Source organism: Helobdella robusta, assembly GCF_000326865.2.
Source record: "Helobdella robusta unplaced genomic scaffold HELROscaffold_31, whole genome shotgun sequence".
Lineage (NCBI taxonomy): Eukaryota > Metazoa > Annelida > Clitellata > Rhynchobdellida > Glossiphoniidae > Helobdella > Helobdella robusta.
In genome coordinates this window covers 1008118-1026704 of record NW_008704544.1, presented here as the reverse complement: position 1 = coordinate 1026704, position 18587 = coordinate 1008118, and the positions used below count along the sequence as shown (strand labels likewise).

The 18587-nt window shown below is 34.7% G+C and overlaps 3 protein-coding genes across 3 annotated transcripts in view; 1 reads left to right on the top strand and 2 right to left on the bottom strand.

Moving 5' to 3' along the window:
- HELRODRAFT_174877 (hypothetical protein) overlaps nt 1-1014 on the top strand; it is a gene marked incomplete at both ends in the record, with an annotated part of 12862 nt that extends 11848 nt beyond the window's left edge. The window contains one exon of the mRNA XM_009022312.1: nt 964-1014. Within this exon, the coding sequence (XP_009020560.1) occupies nt 964-1014 (51 nt within the window). The remainder of the gene's footprint in view (nt 1-963) is intronic.
- Nucleotides 1015-1585: 571 nt separating this feature from the next.
- Nucleotides 1586-5188, bottom strand: HELRODRAFT_174876 (hypothetical protein; the record flags this gene model as incomplete). The annotated part of the gene is made up of 8 exons (XM_009022311.1): nt 1586-1648; nt 1722-1847; nt 2179-2367; nt 2992-3084; nt 3218-3287; nt 3466-3557; nt 4755-4847; nt 5036-5188. The coding sequence occupies 8 exons, from the start codon at nt 5186-5188 to the stop codon at nt 1586-1588; spliced, it is 879 nt and encodes a 292-aa protein (XP_009020559.1).
- A 735-nt stretch (nt 5189-5923) lies between these two features.
- Nucleotides 5924-12517, bottom strand: HELRODRAFT_174875 (hypothetical protein; the record flags this gene model as incomplete). The annotated part of the gene is made up of 10 exons (XM_009022310.1): nt 5924-6017; nt 6813-6959; nt 7129-7232; nt 7357-7409; nt 7634-7791; nt 8081-8702; nt 10051-10189; nt 10709-10842; nt 11094-11969; nt 12403-12517. 10 exons carry the CDS (start codon nt 12515-12517, stop codon nt 5924-5926), a joined length of 2442 nt encoding a protein of 813 aa, XP_009020558.1.
- Nucleotides 12518-18587: the final 6070 nt, after the last annotated feature.

Sequence of the window (18587 nt, the reverse complement as noted above, 5' to 3'; positions counted from 1 at the left end):
TATGAAATATATATATATAATATATATATAAATATATATGAAATATATATATATGAAATATATATATATTTCATATATTTAAATAAATATATATAAATATATATACCTACACAGTACACATAAACGTAATACACATATATGATATAAATAACCATAATATAATGGCTATGTTATTTACTTAGTGAGTCAGTAAAATGTATAACAAAATAAAATACAATACTAATACCTAATGCAATAATAATAACAACAACAACAATAATAATAACAATAATAATTATTATAATTATAATAATAACAATAATAATAATGTTAATGAATGATGAAGATTATGACGACGGTTATTAAATGATGAAGGGTGAATGTGTGCGATTAATTACTGCTGTATGTTACCATTCTGCGTAAAATCCATACATCTTTGATAATAATAATAACAAATGCAATTATTATTATTATTATTAATTTAATTCTTACTGATAATTAAAATGTATGCAACGTAGAAATAATAATAATGATAGCGAAACGGAATTAATCATTATAATTACATTTCAAAGAGAATACACACACACGCACGCACGCACACAAACAGACACACACACAGACACACATACGTACAAACAATCACACACACACATACACACGCACACGTACATATACCGGATATTTACAATTTAACGTTGAACCAATTTTTCAAAAGTAAATACTATCAATATTTAATATAATTACACACACACGTATACACACATACAAACATATAGAAAAGAGAGAGAAGAGAAAGAGAGAGTAATTACTAAAAGAGAGAGAGAAGAGATAAAAGGTAGAGGTCGTAAGAGAAAGACTGAGAGGGAGAGAAAGAAAGAGATAGAGAGAACAAAAAGTACCTATTTAAAAACACAGATACATGTACACAAATACGCCAAAAGTACACACACAAACACACACACACACATAAAAATACACACACAGAACTATAGAAAATGCGCCACTATTACGGTAGCGAGCGAGACGGAACTTTAAAACCAGATAACAATAATAATGTTAACAGCTCTGCACAATCAACTTGGAATGGTTTGGGTTTTCAATTTCAGCAATTCGTCCATCTATTATTTTAGGCGTTGAGTGAATGAATGAAAGAATGAATGAATTGAATTTTTTGGCATTAAGTGAATGAATGAAAGAATGAATGGATAAATGAATAAACGGATAAGTTAAGGAATGAATAAATTAATGGGTGACTGAATGAGTGACTGAATGACTGACACACACACACACACACACACACACACACACACACACACACACACACACACACACACACACACACACACACACACACACACACACACACACACACACACACACCTGAGACTTGTATATATCTTTGATGTCGTGTAAATCCATCTTTATTTCTTCAATCTCTTCCAGCTTCTCCCCGTACATCTGCAATAAGGCGTTGTACCTTTGATCCATTTCCTGTGGTGATGATAGTGATGATGAAGAAGAGGAAGATGATAATGATGATACTGATCGTAATAATGATGATGATGATGGTGATGACGACGATAATGATAATAGTTGAAACGCACAATCACCATTCAAAATCAAAACCCAAAACAGCATTCTCCAAGAATGGACCCAACAGGAATCGAACCTGGAACCTTTTAGTTCCGTTAACAATTAACACTACCACTACACTAACGCACCAAAATAGAACGTCAACAGACCTGGTACTGTTGTTGAATGTCTCTCAACTTATCCATTCGGTCCTGGAGTTCTTCATTCTGCACGGTGACCTTCACGAGCTCTCTCGATAATGATTCGCGGGTTCTCTCAAGGTCGTTAATTTGCGCCTTCATTTTGATGTAATCAAAAAATGAAAATAAAATAGCCGAATGATGAACATTTAAAATAATAATAAATGGTGGTAGTTTTGCTGGTTTTTAATGAGCCAGTCAATCCGCTAGCCGAAAAATAAATGAATCAATCAATCAATCAACCATCCATTTAACTAACCAACCAATTAGCTATCCAACCAATCAGCTGTCCAACCAACCAACCAACTAGCCAACCAACCAACCAACTAATCAACCAACCAACCAGCCAACCAACCTGCAACTGCAGAATCTCTCCGTCTTTCAACTTTAACTGTGACTGCAAGTTCTCCACGACCGAAGTGCCGACCAGTCCGCGAAGACTGTCATACACGGACTGCTGGTGCTGATGCTTGCTACTCATCCACGTCATCGATGACGTGGATGACGTCGGCGTTATTTGTTGGTGGCGTTGTTGTTGTTGTTGTTGTTGATGAGGTTGTTGTTGCGAGTTTTCGGACGAGAATGATTTAGCTGAGAGGCGATCCTGGTAATCGTCCTGAAAAATAAGATGGCCATGATGATGATGATGATGAGGATGGTAATAATAATAATAATAATAATAATGACAAAATCGACTAAAAAGTTGAATAACAAAAACCAAACAAATTAACTCCAAAACCAAAGAACCAACAAAATATGGGGTCGTTGGTGTCGATGATAACGATACCCTATCGTCGTATTGTTGTTGTTGTTGGTTGATACTGCTGCTACTACTGCTACTAGCCATAGTAGTTTTCATGCTTAGTAAGGCTTCCTATACACATTTATATATATATATATATATATATATATATATATATATATATATATATATATATATATGTATGTATATACATGTTTGTGTGTGTGTGTGTGTGTGTATAAGTATGTTTGTGTGTGTGTATGTTTGTGCGTGCTTGCATGTGTAATCTAGTAACAAAAAAACCACCAGCTTAATTCACTATATCAGGGCCACATTCTAAAAAAATATCAAACGATAATGTGTATAATGCGAGACATACATGATTCTAGTAACCAACTACCGGCTTAATTCACCCCGTCAGAGCCACATAATTACATAATTATAACAAATATAAATAATAAATATAACTTATAATTATGACGTCATCAAACAACAAACCTTCTCTCTCAGCTGGTCGGATATGATGTTGTACTTCTTGCGCTCTGACTCAACCCTCATCTTCTCCAACTCCAGCTGGTTTTCCAGCAATATCTTGTTTCGTAGAGATAAATAAAATTACAGTTAATATGGCGATGATGATAATAATAGTAGTAATAACAATAATAATAATAAAAATAATAACAATGATGATGATGATGGTAATGATTGTAGTTGTAAAAAGTACTTTTTCTTTCTTCAAGTCTTTCAGTTCATCTTCAAGTTTTCTGATTTGAGCATCTTTTTGAGCTGTTAACCTTTATGAAATATTATTAATATTTATTTTATATTCATTAATATCTGTTATATATTTATCGTTATATTATTATTTAGTTTTTGTAATATTCAATAGTTTAAATAGATACACACACACACACACACACACACAGGCGCACACACACACACACACAGAGACACCGACGTACACACACGTACATGTGTTTATTCTCATCGAGCAATCCTAATTTGGATTTCTCCATTTCCAGGTCTGCCTTCAGCCGCGCTTTGTCCTGTCTTAGTGATGAAACCTGGCATGCGTGCGTGTGTGTGTGTGAGTGTGTGTGTGTGTATTGATGATAAGATGCGTGTATATTTGTATATATGTTGTTCATGTGTGTTTGTGTGTATGTGTGTATGTGTGTTTATAAGATGAATGATGTATGTCTATGTATGTCAACGAACGAACGAACAAACGAACGAATAAATGAATGAATGAATGAATAAATGAATGAACGAATATGAATGAATGAAAGAAAAGTAAAAAAAACTAAAAAACCTGTAACTCAAGCGAGTTAAGTCTCGTTGTTGTTTCGGCTAATGTTTCGCCAGTTACTCTCTCTTTCTCAACCGCAGATAGCAAGTGATTTTGCGCCTCGTCTGATTGTCGCCGTCGTCGTCAATTATGTCATAATGACGTCATAGTACAAAAAATAAATACGTCATTTGTATTTGGTATTCGGTGTAACTTGTTCGTATCGTATTGTACTGTGTTGTGTTTTATTATTGTAAGCTCTAAAGCGAGTTTTAAGAAGCACAACTTTTATAACCCAATTTCATCATCACCTTCCTCATCATCATTGTTATTATTATTATCGTCGTCGTCGTCATCATCATCTTTTATATAATCATAATTACAACAACAACAACAATAATGATAATAATAATAATCAATCCTCGTCAATAATAATAACAACAATAATAACAATAATAATAATAATTAGTTATTACGAAAGTTATAAAACAAAGGATTACTCAATCTGTCGGAGAGATTTTTTTCAATTTTTTCAAAGTTGATTGCCTGGGCCTGGAATGTAGATTGTATGTTCTCTATTTGTCTCAACAACGGCCTAGTGGCTGTTACGGAACCATTATAATAATATTAATTATAATAATAATAACAATTATGCCCATAATTTTAAATATTTTAACTATAATTATTATTATTATTATCAATTGAGGTATTACCAGTAGACACGCTCTGTGTGAGTTCGTGATTTCGTTCTTCAGCCTCTTGCATTCTCTAAATGGATGCGATTGATTGGTTGGTTAGTTTGTAAGGATTGAATTGATTGGCTGGTTAATTTGTGCGATTTGATGTGATTGGTCGGTTGATTTATAAAACGCTGATGTGATTGGTCGAATGGTTTGTAGGAATATATACAATTGGTCTAAAAATTTGCAAAAATTGATGACGAAATGGATTTAAAAATGAAAATGAAACAAACCAATTGCAAGTCAGCAATTTCTTCCTTCAATCCATCTTCCCTTCTGGAATGTTCCTTCTCCATTCTTGTCATCGACAGCTGCATATCTTCAATCTGTAATAGCAGCAGCAGCAGCGGTAGTAGTAGTAGTAGTAGTAGCAGTAGTAGTAGTAGTAGTAGAGGTAGTAGTAGTAGTAGGTAGTGGTGGTGGTAAGAGCAGAAAGAGTAGCAGTAGTATCATCAAAATTATCATATCTTTAATCTAATGATCTAATAATCATATGATGATATTATTAACCGACCTGAATGTGGAGTTGATTTTCCACTTTCTTGGCGTTCATCTTTTGTTCCTCCAGCCTCTGCATCAGTTGCTCTCGGGTTGACGTCTCGGCAGTCATCGCCATCTTCTGGGCCTCCGTCATGTCTGTCATACGAGCTCTGTGCAGTTCTGACATCTCTCTGATAACGTCGGTGATTGGTCGGTTGAGTGGTGACGTCATTTGTCGGTAGATTGATTGGTTGACTGATTGATTGACGTCATCGTATGACAACAATAATAACAATAGTGGTAATAATAATGATAATAATAATAATAATAAGAAGAAGAAGAAGAAGAAGAAGAAGAAGAAGAAACTATGGCAACTCACTTGTACGAATTATCCAATGCAGACTTGAAGCTTTTTGCTTTCTCCAAAGCATCTTCTAATTCGTTCTAGTGAATGAGTGAGTGAGTGAATGAATGAATAAATTAATGAATTAACAAACGAACAGATGAATGAATCAATCAATGAATGAATAAATCAGTGATTAAATAAGGAAAGAAAAAAAAAAAAAGCAGAACCTTCAGTCTATTAATCTCATCTTCATTTGATTTTAAAGACGAACTCATCTGATTTATTGTCTCTGAAGAAAGGTTCATAATAAAATAAATATAATTAATTATCTATAAATATTATTTTATTAATTTTTATACTATTATTCTCTCTCTTTCCATTTCCCTCTCTCGTTCTTTCTCTCTTTCTCTCTCTGATTTTTCAAGAATTTTCACTTTGCCAATAAGCATTCACTCACTTGTTCAAAATTATTTATTAGAATTATAAATTTATTATTATTTATTTATTAATTATTTATTCAAATTTATTTATTCATTTAATACCATAAAATGAATAAAAAGAAATAAAAATGTGAAATTAATCACCAATATTGGCCTTATCGTTATCAACCATGCCGTTCAGAATGTCCTCCAGTTTAGATATTTCACTGGCTTGGTCTTCAGCTTTTTGTCTGAAACAAATAATAAAAAATGATAAATATAATAAAATAAATAAATACAAATTAACATAAATATATAATTAGAAATTGATTGGTCAATTAGCGTTCATAAAGTGATAGAATGATGAAAAAAAAATGACACACAGGTACAAAAAAAAAAATGAAAACTGACTTGAGATTTTTTATGGCTGTCTCATTTTCTTTATCTTTTATCCTCAACTTCTTCAAGATGTTGTTGGTCTGCAACTGCTGCTTTGATAACTTTTCACCTGAATATTAATTAATTAATTAATTGATTGTTGATTGATTGATTGATTGATTGATTGATTGATTGATTGATTGACTGATTATAAATTGATAATGAATATTAATTGAATATTGATATTGAATATTATTTCGATGGATATATACGAATCGCTTAATGGTTTTCTACGGCTTGTATTTCATTCTAGAAAATAAAAATTTATGACCTGAAATAACTTAAACTGAGCACTGCGTGTTGAAATGTTGAAATATCAAAATCTATATACAAAAATACAAGAAATGAACAGTACAAAATGTATAATACCCTCTGCCAGAAGTTCAGAAATAATCTGCTCTTTCTCTTTTATCACTTTATCACCGGTCATGTTGTCAGATCTTGGAATTCAAAAATTTTCTTTTCAAAATAATCGCATAAAACTACGCACATACGTACACATACACACAGACACACATACGTACACAGACACACACACACTCACACACACACATACATGCATTGCACACAAACACGCAAATGTAAATACACGCACAACAACATCTCACTTTCTAGCTATTTCAGATTCTTGCAGAGCTTTCTTCAACGCATCTCTATCTCTGAGGGCAATGTTCAACCTCCCCTCCGACTCTGCAATCCTTTTCGTAAACTCGTCTGCCACCTGTTTCAAATCTTCCTTCTCTGATTCGTTGATGCTCTCGACCTGTTTCAGTTGGCTGTGATTGGTCGGTTGGTTGGTTGAGTGTGTGTCATTGGTTAGCTGGTTGATTGGCTGAGTGTGTGGTTGGTTGATTGATTGGTAGAGTAATTGATTGGTTGATTGATTAGTTGGTTCATTGATTGGTTGATTAACACAACTCTAACTTTCTAAGGATGGAGTTAGTTTCTTGCAGGTCGATATTTTCTTGACCCAGTTCCAAAACTTTTTTCTCCCTGGCTTCCAATATTTCAACCACTTCGGCTAATTTCTGTGTACGTCGTGAATGAATGAATGAATGAATGAATGAATGAATGAATGAACAAATGAATGCACGAACAAATGAACAAATAAATAAACAAACAAACAAAAGAACAAACAAATAAACAAAATACCTTCATAAGATGATCATTCTCATTGGTCAACTGTACAATTTGATTGCTTTGATCTTTTAGAAAGTTTAAAAAATATTTTTCAATATAAATAAACCTCCCTTGAAAGATGTAAATAGAGTAAAATCCTCAACACACACACACACACACACACACAGGCACGCACACACTCATAATTTTTTTATACACACTCACATCCACGATTAAACTACACACGCACATCACTGATTTTAGTACGCACGCACATCTCTAATTCATCTTTCCTAAGGCTATACCCCACCTGCGTTGTTACTGATGTGTCTCTTGTGTCTTACATCCACAAAACCACCACCCCTGTTATACTCCAGGCATACAAAATCTTCACCATTTCTACTTTGTAGGCTTTGGCTACTGGAGCCACTATCTGAGCGCCTGTGGCATGTATTGGGGCTGCCATTTCTGTATGTGTGTGTGTGTGTGTGTTTGTGTATGTGTTGGTGTGTGTTTGTGCATGTGTTGGTGGGTGTTTGTGTATGTGTTGGTGTGTGTTTGTGTATGTGTTGGAGTGTATGTGTTGGTGTGTGGGTGTGTATGCGTTGGTGTGTGTTGGCGTGTATGTGTTGGTGTGTGTTTGTGCGAAACTGTGTGTTTGTTTTTAGGTAATTTTTTACGTAACAAATGTGAAATAAACTATAAAACGAAGAAGAATAAAAAAATTAAAACAAGAAAAAAAATATCCCCCAAACACCTTTTCAAAACGAGTTTATTGGGAGGTGAGAGATCGCAAAAACTCTGCCCCAGTGACGCACCACCACCAACACCGACACCACCACCGACACCACCACCACCGATCATTGAAATCTTCTCTAGGTAGCTGGACGTTTGCCGACTGCTGTTGGTGCCTAAAAAACTAGGTGTAGACATCTGTGAAATGATCTCGATGTCGGAGCTTGTAGTAGTGTCAATTTCATCGGCCGAAGTGTGTCCACTGTGATTGCCTGACTCTGCAACTTGGGTGTTGTTGTTGTTTGGCATTAGTTTTGAGTCGTCGTGTTGTTGTTGTTGTTGCTGTTGTTGTTGTTGTTGTTGTTGGAGATTGGAAGTGATGACGTTTAGAGGGTTGATGAATTCGAAGCCAGGAGTTTTATCGTTATCAAAAGGTGGCGATGTTTTTTTCACGTTGCTGCTGCTGCTACTGCTGCGGCTGCTGCAGTTATCTTCAATGGCTTCTTTGAGTAGTCTTTGTATTGTTGTCGTGTCGTCGTCATCACCACCATCATCGTTTTTGTTGTTGTCGACACGATCTTGTTGTTGTTGTTGTGGAAAATCTTTCCGTTGTTTCTGTGGTTGTTGTTGAATGGCTTGCTGGTCTGAATTTAAAATCAGAATGATAGAGAGTAGTGAGAATGAAAATTTTATATTTAAAAATTTACTGACCAATCATAGAAGGGGAAATGTACTATGGTATAAAACAAATTGGAGAAGCTATACACGCACGAACGTGGGCGGACCACACGCAGTTGGTTATGCGTACAAATTCAAAAATATCTAACCATTCAGGTCGTCACCAGCAACAAGAAACGTGGAAAAATTGTCAGAAGACGATGATGATGTGCCATCTATTCGAGATGGAATAAATTAAAAACATCTCAAACGTAAATAAAAAATTTACTTTTAAACTTTCATTATCAACATTTTCGGCCACTATCGCCATCATCGTAATCACCACCACCATCATCATCATCACCCTCATCATCATCATCATCACCATCATCATCATCATCATCACCATCATCATCATCATAACCACCACCACCATCATCATCATCATCATCATAACCACCACCACCATCATCATCATCATCATCATAACCACCACCACCATCATCATCATAACCACCACCACCCTCATCATCATCATCATCATAACCACCACCACCATCATCATCATAACCACCACCATCATCATCATAACCATCATGATCACCATCAGCATCATCATCATCCTTATCATCGTTGTTATCACCATTTACTTACCAATAACGGTTTTATTACCGTCAGATGTTTCGTCACTAACATAGGAAGAGCTGTTCTCAACTGATGAATAGCCTTTAATAAACAGCATCAGATAACATCTCATTACATAAATTAAATAACATCCCATTACATTAAATAACATCCCATTACATTAAATAACATCATATTACGTTAAATAACATCCCATTACGTTAAATAACATCCCATTACGTTAAATAACATCCCATTACGTTAAATAACATCCCATTACGTTAAATAACATCTCATTACGCTAAATAACATCCCATTACGTTAAATAACATCCAATTACGTTAAATAACATCCCATTACGTTAAATAACATCCCATTACGTTAAATAACATCCCATTACGTTAAATAACATCACATTACATTATATTAGACCAAAAACAACACAGACATTAAGAAACATTACATCAATCCAAATTACATTGAATAAATCGCAACAAATAACATCACAGACACAGCAAATAACATGGAAACATTACATAAGATTCTAAAACTTTAAATGACATCAATTTTCTGAAACGCCTGCATCAGCAGCTAATATTACATTAAATAACATTAAAATGTCATATAATAAACAGGCAACAACACAGCACAAAAACATTACAGTAAGTAAATTCAAGTAAGTTGGGCTTGAAATGTTATATCAACACTAACCAGTTAATGTAGTGCCAGATGTCGACTGTTTCAACAAGCCAAAGAAATCGCTAGTCTGATCTTCTATAATGTCGTTGCCGTCGGCATTTTGTTCCGTGTTTTCGTGAATTTCTTGTTGTTGTTGTTGATGTGTTTGCTGCTGTTGTTGTTGATGTGTTTGCTGCTGTTGTTGTTGATGTGTTTGTTGTTGTTCATGATTGGCTAAGTTTGTTGATGTTGATGTTGATGTTATATTTGCCGCTGTTGATGTCATATTTGCTGTTGCTGATGATGTATTAGTTGTTGTTGCGACTGACGTCATAGATTCTGGTGACATTTGTAATGCTATCCTAGTTTCGGCTGATGATGATAAGGTAGGTACATTCAATGAGTAAATGATTTGCTGATGGGATTGTTGATTAAATGCTGCTGTTGCAGCTGCTGATGTTAATTTTTTCTCATCATCATTATTACCAGCATCATCGTCATCATCAGTAAAGTTCTCCGTTACTTCTTCACTAATGATGTTATCATTTTTCAATTTTACATCACTAGCGTCATTCCTGATGGTAATTGTAATGGGATTTGATACCACTGTATTATCATCATCGTCGTCGTCGTCTTCGTCATCGTCATCATTGTTATCATCGGCATTGTTATCATGGAGTTTTTTATTAACCATTTTATCATTGTCATCATTGTTGTCTTCGTTTGTAGAACTATCAGAGGCATCATTTGGTGGTGACATCAAATGAGTGCTTGCAACATCAGCAGCTGCATTTGTTGAAGATGTTATTGTAGCTGCTGCTGCTGCTGATGTTGTCGATGTCATTGATGACGTCATTGATGATGCCACTTTCGTTGATGACGTAGAAGTAGCGACTACAGCCGCTGCTGCTGATGTTGGTGTCGTGGCCACTGGTGATGACGTTTTCGTTAACGACGTCACTGATGTAGTTGATGATGACATCACTGTGTTGTTGTTGTTGATGATGCAACTGCAACGTCATCAGCTTCCATATCAGTTGACGTCATCATCTGACTTAAACTCGCATCACTCCAACATTTTGAGAAATCAGTTTCATTGATATTATCACTTGGCAGCATGTCCAAACTATGCTTCTTCATCACGTTATCATCACCATCACCCTCATCATCATCAGTTTTGGTATCATCATCAATTTTGGTATCATCATCAATTTTGGTATCATCATCAATTTTGGTATCATTGCTAACATTTTCAACAGCATTACCATCAATTTTAATAACATACTTTCTGTTATAATTATTTTCATCATAATTTTCAACACATCTTTTATCATTGTCATCATCATCTTTAATATCTATCATTGATTTTATCATCATTCTATCCTTCTCATCATCATTAATGAGTGAAACATTATGGCTATTTTGTGTGAAAGTGTGGTTTTCGGATTTGGGATGTATGAACGAATCACACTTTTCTGGTTCACCCTCATTTTGTTTGTCTGTTTGCTTGTTTGTAGTGAGATCAAATTTTTCTGGCAAAACTTCACGTGTTGATTTAGTTGCTGGTTCATGTTTTGTTACACTGAATGCTTCCCATTCATCACCCTCTGTCAAAGTTAAACTAGCTTTCGTTTTCAATTCGGTACTTTTTTTAGGGGTCTCTTTAAGTTTAACTTTTCTAAAAGCAGACCGGCTTGATACAATTAAATTTGTATTCTTTGGTGAGCTATCATAATCATACAATTTGGCTTCCTCATTATCACCCAGTTCATTTTTTGCCAAGCTGAAATCCAACAGGGATGATGACGGTGTGGAATATGTTGATTCGGTTTTCAATTTTTCTGTTGTGTCTAACTCGGTGGTCGTGCTGGGATGGGTCGGAGTGTTTTCTTTCTCTGGGGTCAGCCATTTGCTAAAAAAACTGTCATCTTTTTCTTCATTGTCTGGTATTACTGATGGGCGGTGTAGAGTTTCATAGCATATTTATTTATTATTAATATTCAAGTATTAATTTAAGTATCATTCAAATCATAGATACCTATTTTAAGATCATTATTTATGAGTAAAGTCTGATCTGTGTGCTAAACTGAAAGGGAAATACCAAAAAAAAACCTAATTTAAAAATCTTATCTGAGTAAAAGTAGGCAGATAAGATGGATATAAAGATAGGTAGATTGGATAGATTAGTAGTTGATCAGTATGATTGAAAGATAAAATAGATTGATTAGCATTAGATTAGAGAGATAGCTTGATTGATTGATCTCTAGATAAATTACATTACATTACAATTACAGATTACAGACACCTGACGATCCGACTGAATATTATATCTCCAAATTAATAAATTATTTAATAAATTAAATAAATTAAACCAAATTAAAAAACTTGTATTATTATCCTCTTTGATGTCCAAAACTTTGTCAATTTTTTTCTGGGCAGTTTTCAACGCCTGAGTTGCAAATGAAGTGAACTGCTTCGTATCCCACCAGCTCATCTTCATTTCACTAATTCCTAATTAATTACGTTTAATTATTGATTATTTCACTAATTATTATGTTGTAATTATTTATATTTATTTATTTATTAATTTTGTCATTTAACATTTAAATGTCCAGCGGACGTAAACATAAACACATAGGTATTGCACAAAGATAGATAAATGAATAAAATTATTAATGTATTATTATTATTGTAATTAATTAAATACTAATTGGTTAATTGATTAATTAAACATATTTAACGATAAATATGTTGGTATATATACTGTTTATTTATTTTAAATAGTTATATTCTCTAATTTATCAAATTTAAATTCAAATTTATAGAAAAAAAAGTCGCCAGAGTTAAAAATAATTTTGAAATTTTTATATTTTAGTTAATTTATTTTACGAAAGTTTAGTCATTTCTGAATAATATAATAAAAAAATATTAAATTGAAAAAAAAAATCAAATCGCCCCTGGGTGGATTCGAACCACCAACCTTTCGGTTAACAGCCGAACGCGCTAACCGGTTGCGCCACAAGGGCCGATAACGAATAGAGCTTTGTTTACAGTTTCATTTTAATTTTATAATGTTGCAAACAATTTTAAAATTGAAAAAATTGAAATAAATTATTTTATCTAAAAATTCACGTTAAATAGTATCTTGAGTTGATCAATTTGTACGATGCACCAAAAATTTTTAAATTTTGTTTTCACAACTACTGTTAAATTAATTATATATTTTTATACGTGACCCCATGGATATATATCCATGCGTGACCCTTCCTTTTCTAAGCAATGTAATCGTAATGGGTAATCTGTAATCAGTAATCGTAATGTAATGTTTAAAATGTCGGTTTTCGACATTTGATACCGCAAAACGTATACACACAATGTAGCATGTAAGAGTGCATTAAACAGTTGAGTATGAGTATAGAATTAATATGCTTAGTTAAGCTTGCATTCAAACCAGGTTACTGCAACACGAGAAACAGGCACTCATACTATTGAGGTACCGTAACGCCCATTGTAACTTGGCTAATTTATTCATATTTTAATATTTTACAACCGAAATCGGCAATCTTTGTCCCATAAATGAAGAAAAATGACATTAAGATTAAAAAAGTACAATTTACCGTTAAATACGCAATACAAAGGACGTACATTACATTGATAAGCACCGATGAAGTATAAAAACCATGGATATTATATATATCCATGATAAAAACATATACACAATTCATAAAAATGGTATAAAAATACACATACACCTGAAAGAATAAGATGGTATCAAAATATAATAATTTGTTTCTTAAATGCAGAACTTAAAACTTTTAAATCAGAAAAATAATTAGGTCGTTTTGTGGTTATACAGTCGTTAATCTATTTGTGAGCACATCTTCTGAGTTCCTACTTGGGTAATCATCTTCATCTATCCGACTCGGAGCAAACTGAGGATGATGAGCATGGTAGATACGGTTACTATTCGGTACATGGCTGGCTTCGTCAATATTTTTATCGATATTAGGTCCGATTCTTTCGTTTGTATCGTCTGAATCATCCAATCCTTTCCTTCGTCGCCAACATTTTTGCAAGGCTCTTGCCAGTATCACAAGCAGATCGGGAACAAGTTGGCAAACTTCTAGCAGAGTTATCACTGATATGCCTGAAAGTTATCACTAAGGTAGACATATTTGATGTTTTAAAAAAACAAAGAAGAATTTAGAAAAATTAAAATAATTGAGAAATTTAGACGTCCCAGAAATTACAAAAACATAAACCTATCCAAAGTCCCATCTGTCCACCAATATCAGATATAAGTCTGAACATGTCATAGTCCGGTGATTCAGTTGTCTGAATGACATTATTGTCGGCTATGTGCACGTTCACTCGCGTCAGCTTCCTCTTAATGACATCAAGATAATTCTCGCCATATCTAAGTCGTTTAAATCGTTATAAATGTAAATAGTTTGTTAATGACAGGTGAATCGACAAATGTAATAAATCAATTGGTAATAGCAGCGGTAATTAATGTAGCGTTACTTATTCTTCAAGTCCATCTTGGTTTCTTTCGACAGGGACTCGGCGTGTTTGTCAACGAGAGAGTAGAATGCACTGTTCTGTTTGAGGTTTTCAGGCAGTTTTGAGAGGCCGTAGGTGGTGTCATACATGACGTCTTTACACGGCGGGTGGCACTGACACTCTTCTATTGATTCAGGCTTCTTGATGGTCATCTGGTCGTAAATTTGTTCTCTACATTTCGTCTTTCGGATAAATTCCAGAGCAGCTTTCTTAATTCTTGCCTGACACTGTGCAGTGGTTAAGTTTTGAGGATCGCTACACGTTTCGCCGAGGGATGGTATGCCCAAGCAGAAGGGCAACCTTTTGGATTTTGATGAAAAATTTATTAAGTCTTCTTGTTTATAAGGCATTAAACTATCAATGCATTTACAGGCTTCGGCTATTTTGGACTGGATGCATTGATTTTGACAGGATATTAAAGTGTACTTGAATGAATTGCGAGTTGTATGGTCAGATTCCGGAGTGCAATTTCCATGAGGTAGGGATACTCGAACATTTTGGCGAGCACGGACGCCAATGTTTGCTGAAAAGCCACTGGGAATGTCGTAACCGTCCGTGGTGAAGTGAGGTATGGAGTTGTGCGAATGAATGACGACCTTTGTTCCTTGGTTGTTGGCTAAAGCCGGATCCGCCTCTATCATTCCTGGGATCATCGTCATTTCCTGGTCGCCACCTCTCTGACAAAATAATTAATTAGTTTTTTTTTAATAATTATTAGGAAAAAAAGAATGAAAATTAGGAAAAAATTAGTAAACGAGCAAGTCCATTACTTTTGATAAATGGCCAGCACTTCCGGAGAAAAGCAGAAGAGTTAATCCGTACTCGATGCCAGCCAATCTGGTCGCCTTCGATCCGAGCAGCTTGTGAGGCTCGAACGTGTAGCAGTTGAAGAAGTATGGGTCGAATATCTTCGTGAACTTGCTCATGTCACATTCCTCTTCCATGAACCTGCAGTAGACGATGAACTCTTCGGCTCTGTCGTGTGTTTTCGATGGTTTTTGGTTTGTTAGTTGGTAGTATTCAGCCCACCCAGTCACTCACTCACTCACTCACTTAATCCCGGACTTGGAGGCTGACCATGGCCCGATATTTGCCATAAGACCCACCCTGGACATGAGTTCCAGAAAGTTGCCCATACCCACAGGGTCCGCGGGACTGCCAGCGTCACTGTGGAAACTTTTCCACTGCATCACAGCGTTCAAAGCCGTCTGAAATGTCTGATACTTGTCTCTGAATATTTCTTCATCCGTTAAGTTTGTTGATCTGCTGTTGTTGTTGTAGCTGCTGATGATGACGTCATTTTTGTCTTGCTTAATCTTAAGACTGTTTTTTGCTCTTTCATTTTTCTTGTTTTTCTTTTTAAATCTTGTGTTCTTCATGGCAGAGCGTTTTGATGTTTTCGACTTTTTGTTTTTTGGTTTGCCTTCAGGAAAGAATTTGTTTTGTTTCAAACTTTTTTGCAAGCCTGAAATTAAACAACTCATCATCACCATCACCACTACAACAACAACATTATCATCATCACGGCCATCATCATCATCATCTTCGCTATTAGCATCCTCACCATCGTCATTGTAGTCATCACTTTCAACATCAGCAATGCGTAGCAATTTCTTAATATTGTTTAGTTATAAAAACTCATCTTTTTCAGGGCAATACCTTAAAACATAATACAATACAATACATAACAACACAACACAACACAATACAACGCAATACTATACAATACAATACAATGCAATACAATACAATATAATACAATACAATGCAACACAATACAATATAACACAACACAGTACAGTACAATACCATACCATACAATACAATACAATAAAATGTATTCCAAAATATTGCAAATTTCTAAATTCTTTAAGGATTGTTAAACGTTAAATGCGTAACACCCCAGCTAATACGATACGATAAGAAAAATCAATAAGAAATTGACAATCATAATGATGACGACGACGACGATGATGATAGTGATGATGCTGTTGTTGATGATGATGGTGTTGTTGTTGATGATGATGGTGGTGTTGTTGATGATGATGATGGTGTTGTTGGTGATAATAACAAAGAGGGTGAAGATGATGGTGATAGTGATAAAATTATTAATATAATGATGATTGCGCTGATAATGAAGATGATGAATAAGAAACTTTTACTACTGCTACTACTACTACTACTACACTATTACTACTACTACTGCTGCTGTTACTACTACTGCTGCTGCTACTTCTACAAAAACAACTACTACTACCATGAAAGTGTATGTGTGTATGTATGTATGTGTATGTGTATGTGTGTGTGTGTGTGTGAGTGTGTGTGTATGTGTGTATGTATGTATGTATGTATGTATGTATGTATGTATAAAAATCAATGTTGGGCTGTGTTTATGTTACCTTCATTATTTCTACCATCCCTGTGATCGTCGTCATCGTCATTTCTCTTGTTTAAATCCTCCGAATTATCATTGCTTGCATAATCGTCGTCCTCATGATCAACATCATCATCATTGTTGTTGTTGTTGTTGTTGTTATTTTCGTCATCGTTGTTGTTGTTGTGTTGGTAACTTTCGGTTCCTACATTTCCTCCACCATCATCATCTTCTTCATCTGAATAATCATCACCCAAGTCGTCATTATCATTTCTATCATCACCATCATCGTTCTCGATGACGTCATCATCATCGTCGTCGTCGTCGGAAAAAAACTTTTCCATGGCGTCGACGATTTTGAAGTGTAGATGGTCCGTGTTGCAGACAGTTACTGATGGGAAAGCAACTGGTTTCTGTACTATTTCAACGTTAACCTGTGCGTGTATATGTGTGTGTTTGTTCGTGTGTGGGATAGTAGTTTTATGCAATGTATGAGTGCATGTGTGTGTTGTGTAGTAGTGTATTTGTTTGAGTGTGTGCGCGTTTGAAGAAGTATGCGTAGCGTATTTTTGAGCGTGTTTATGCGTGCGTGTATGTGTCTTGTGTGTGTGTGTGTATGTATCTGTGTGTGTATGTTTGTGTGTGCGTGTGTGTGTGTAATGCCATACAAAAAAACCCGACTTTTTTAGGATAAGAGAAATATTGGCCGAGCAAATTGTTACTGAGGTAGGCGAACATAAAGAAGGCGAAGAGAAACACGGCGGTCCAGAACAGACGACTGCATAATGATTTGGCGTTGATGATCCTCGTCACACCCGGAAGTGACGTCACCCGATCAAAATTTTTCAACTCACCCCGCACCCGTTGGCACAGTTCGCAACATTGTTGCTGATATTGTTGTTGTTGTAGTTTATGTTGCTGTTGTCGTTGTTGTTTGTGGTGGTAGTGGTGGTGATTATTTTGTTGTTTGCGTTGTTGTTCTAGCAATGGTATCAATTGATTTCGTTGTTGTGTTTCCGGTTGAATTTGTTGTTGTTTGTGTTGTTGATGTTGTTGTTGCTGGTTTTGTTGTTGTTGCGTCGGCTGCGAGTTCGCTTTATTTTCCGTAATAATTTTCAATGGAAACATTGCTCGCCTGTCGCACTCCTATTATTATTATTATTACTTTTACTAGAGTTTTTATTACTATAATTATTACTAATTTTTAACATAATTACAAAACATTTTCAACAACAACAACAGAAACAGTACTTATAAAAATAAATAATAACTCCGCTTTTTAAAATCGTCACCCTTGTTATATAAGCATTGCAATCTTCAAAAGCTTATATACACCTTATACTCGTATACATAAATGTATATATATATATATATATATATATATATATCAATAATATATATATATATATATATATATATTACTGATAAAAATCACAGCATGTTGCGCGTTAGTTTTCCTCCTATTTGATTTTTCTAACGGTAGATCGTAAATCATTGTCAAGTTTCTTGAGTTCAAAACCAAAATTTTAAGCATGATAGAACAGAAAAGCTTTTTCTGTATTCCTATACCGTCTTCAGTGTTCGGGTTGATTGAGACGTTGTGTATTTGGCTGAATGCTCAAGTATATATACA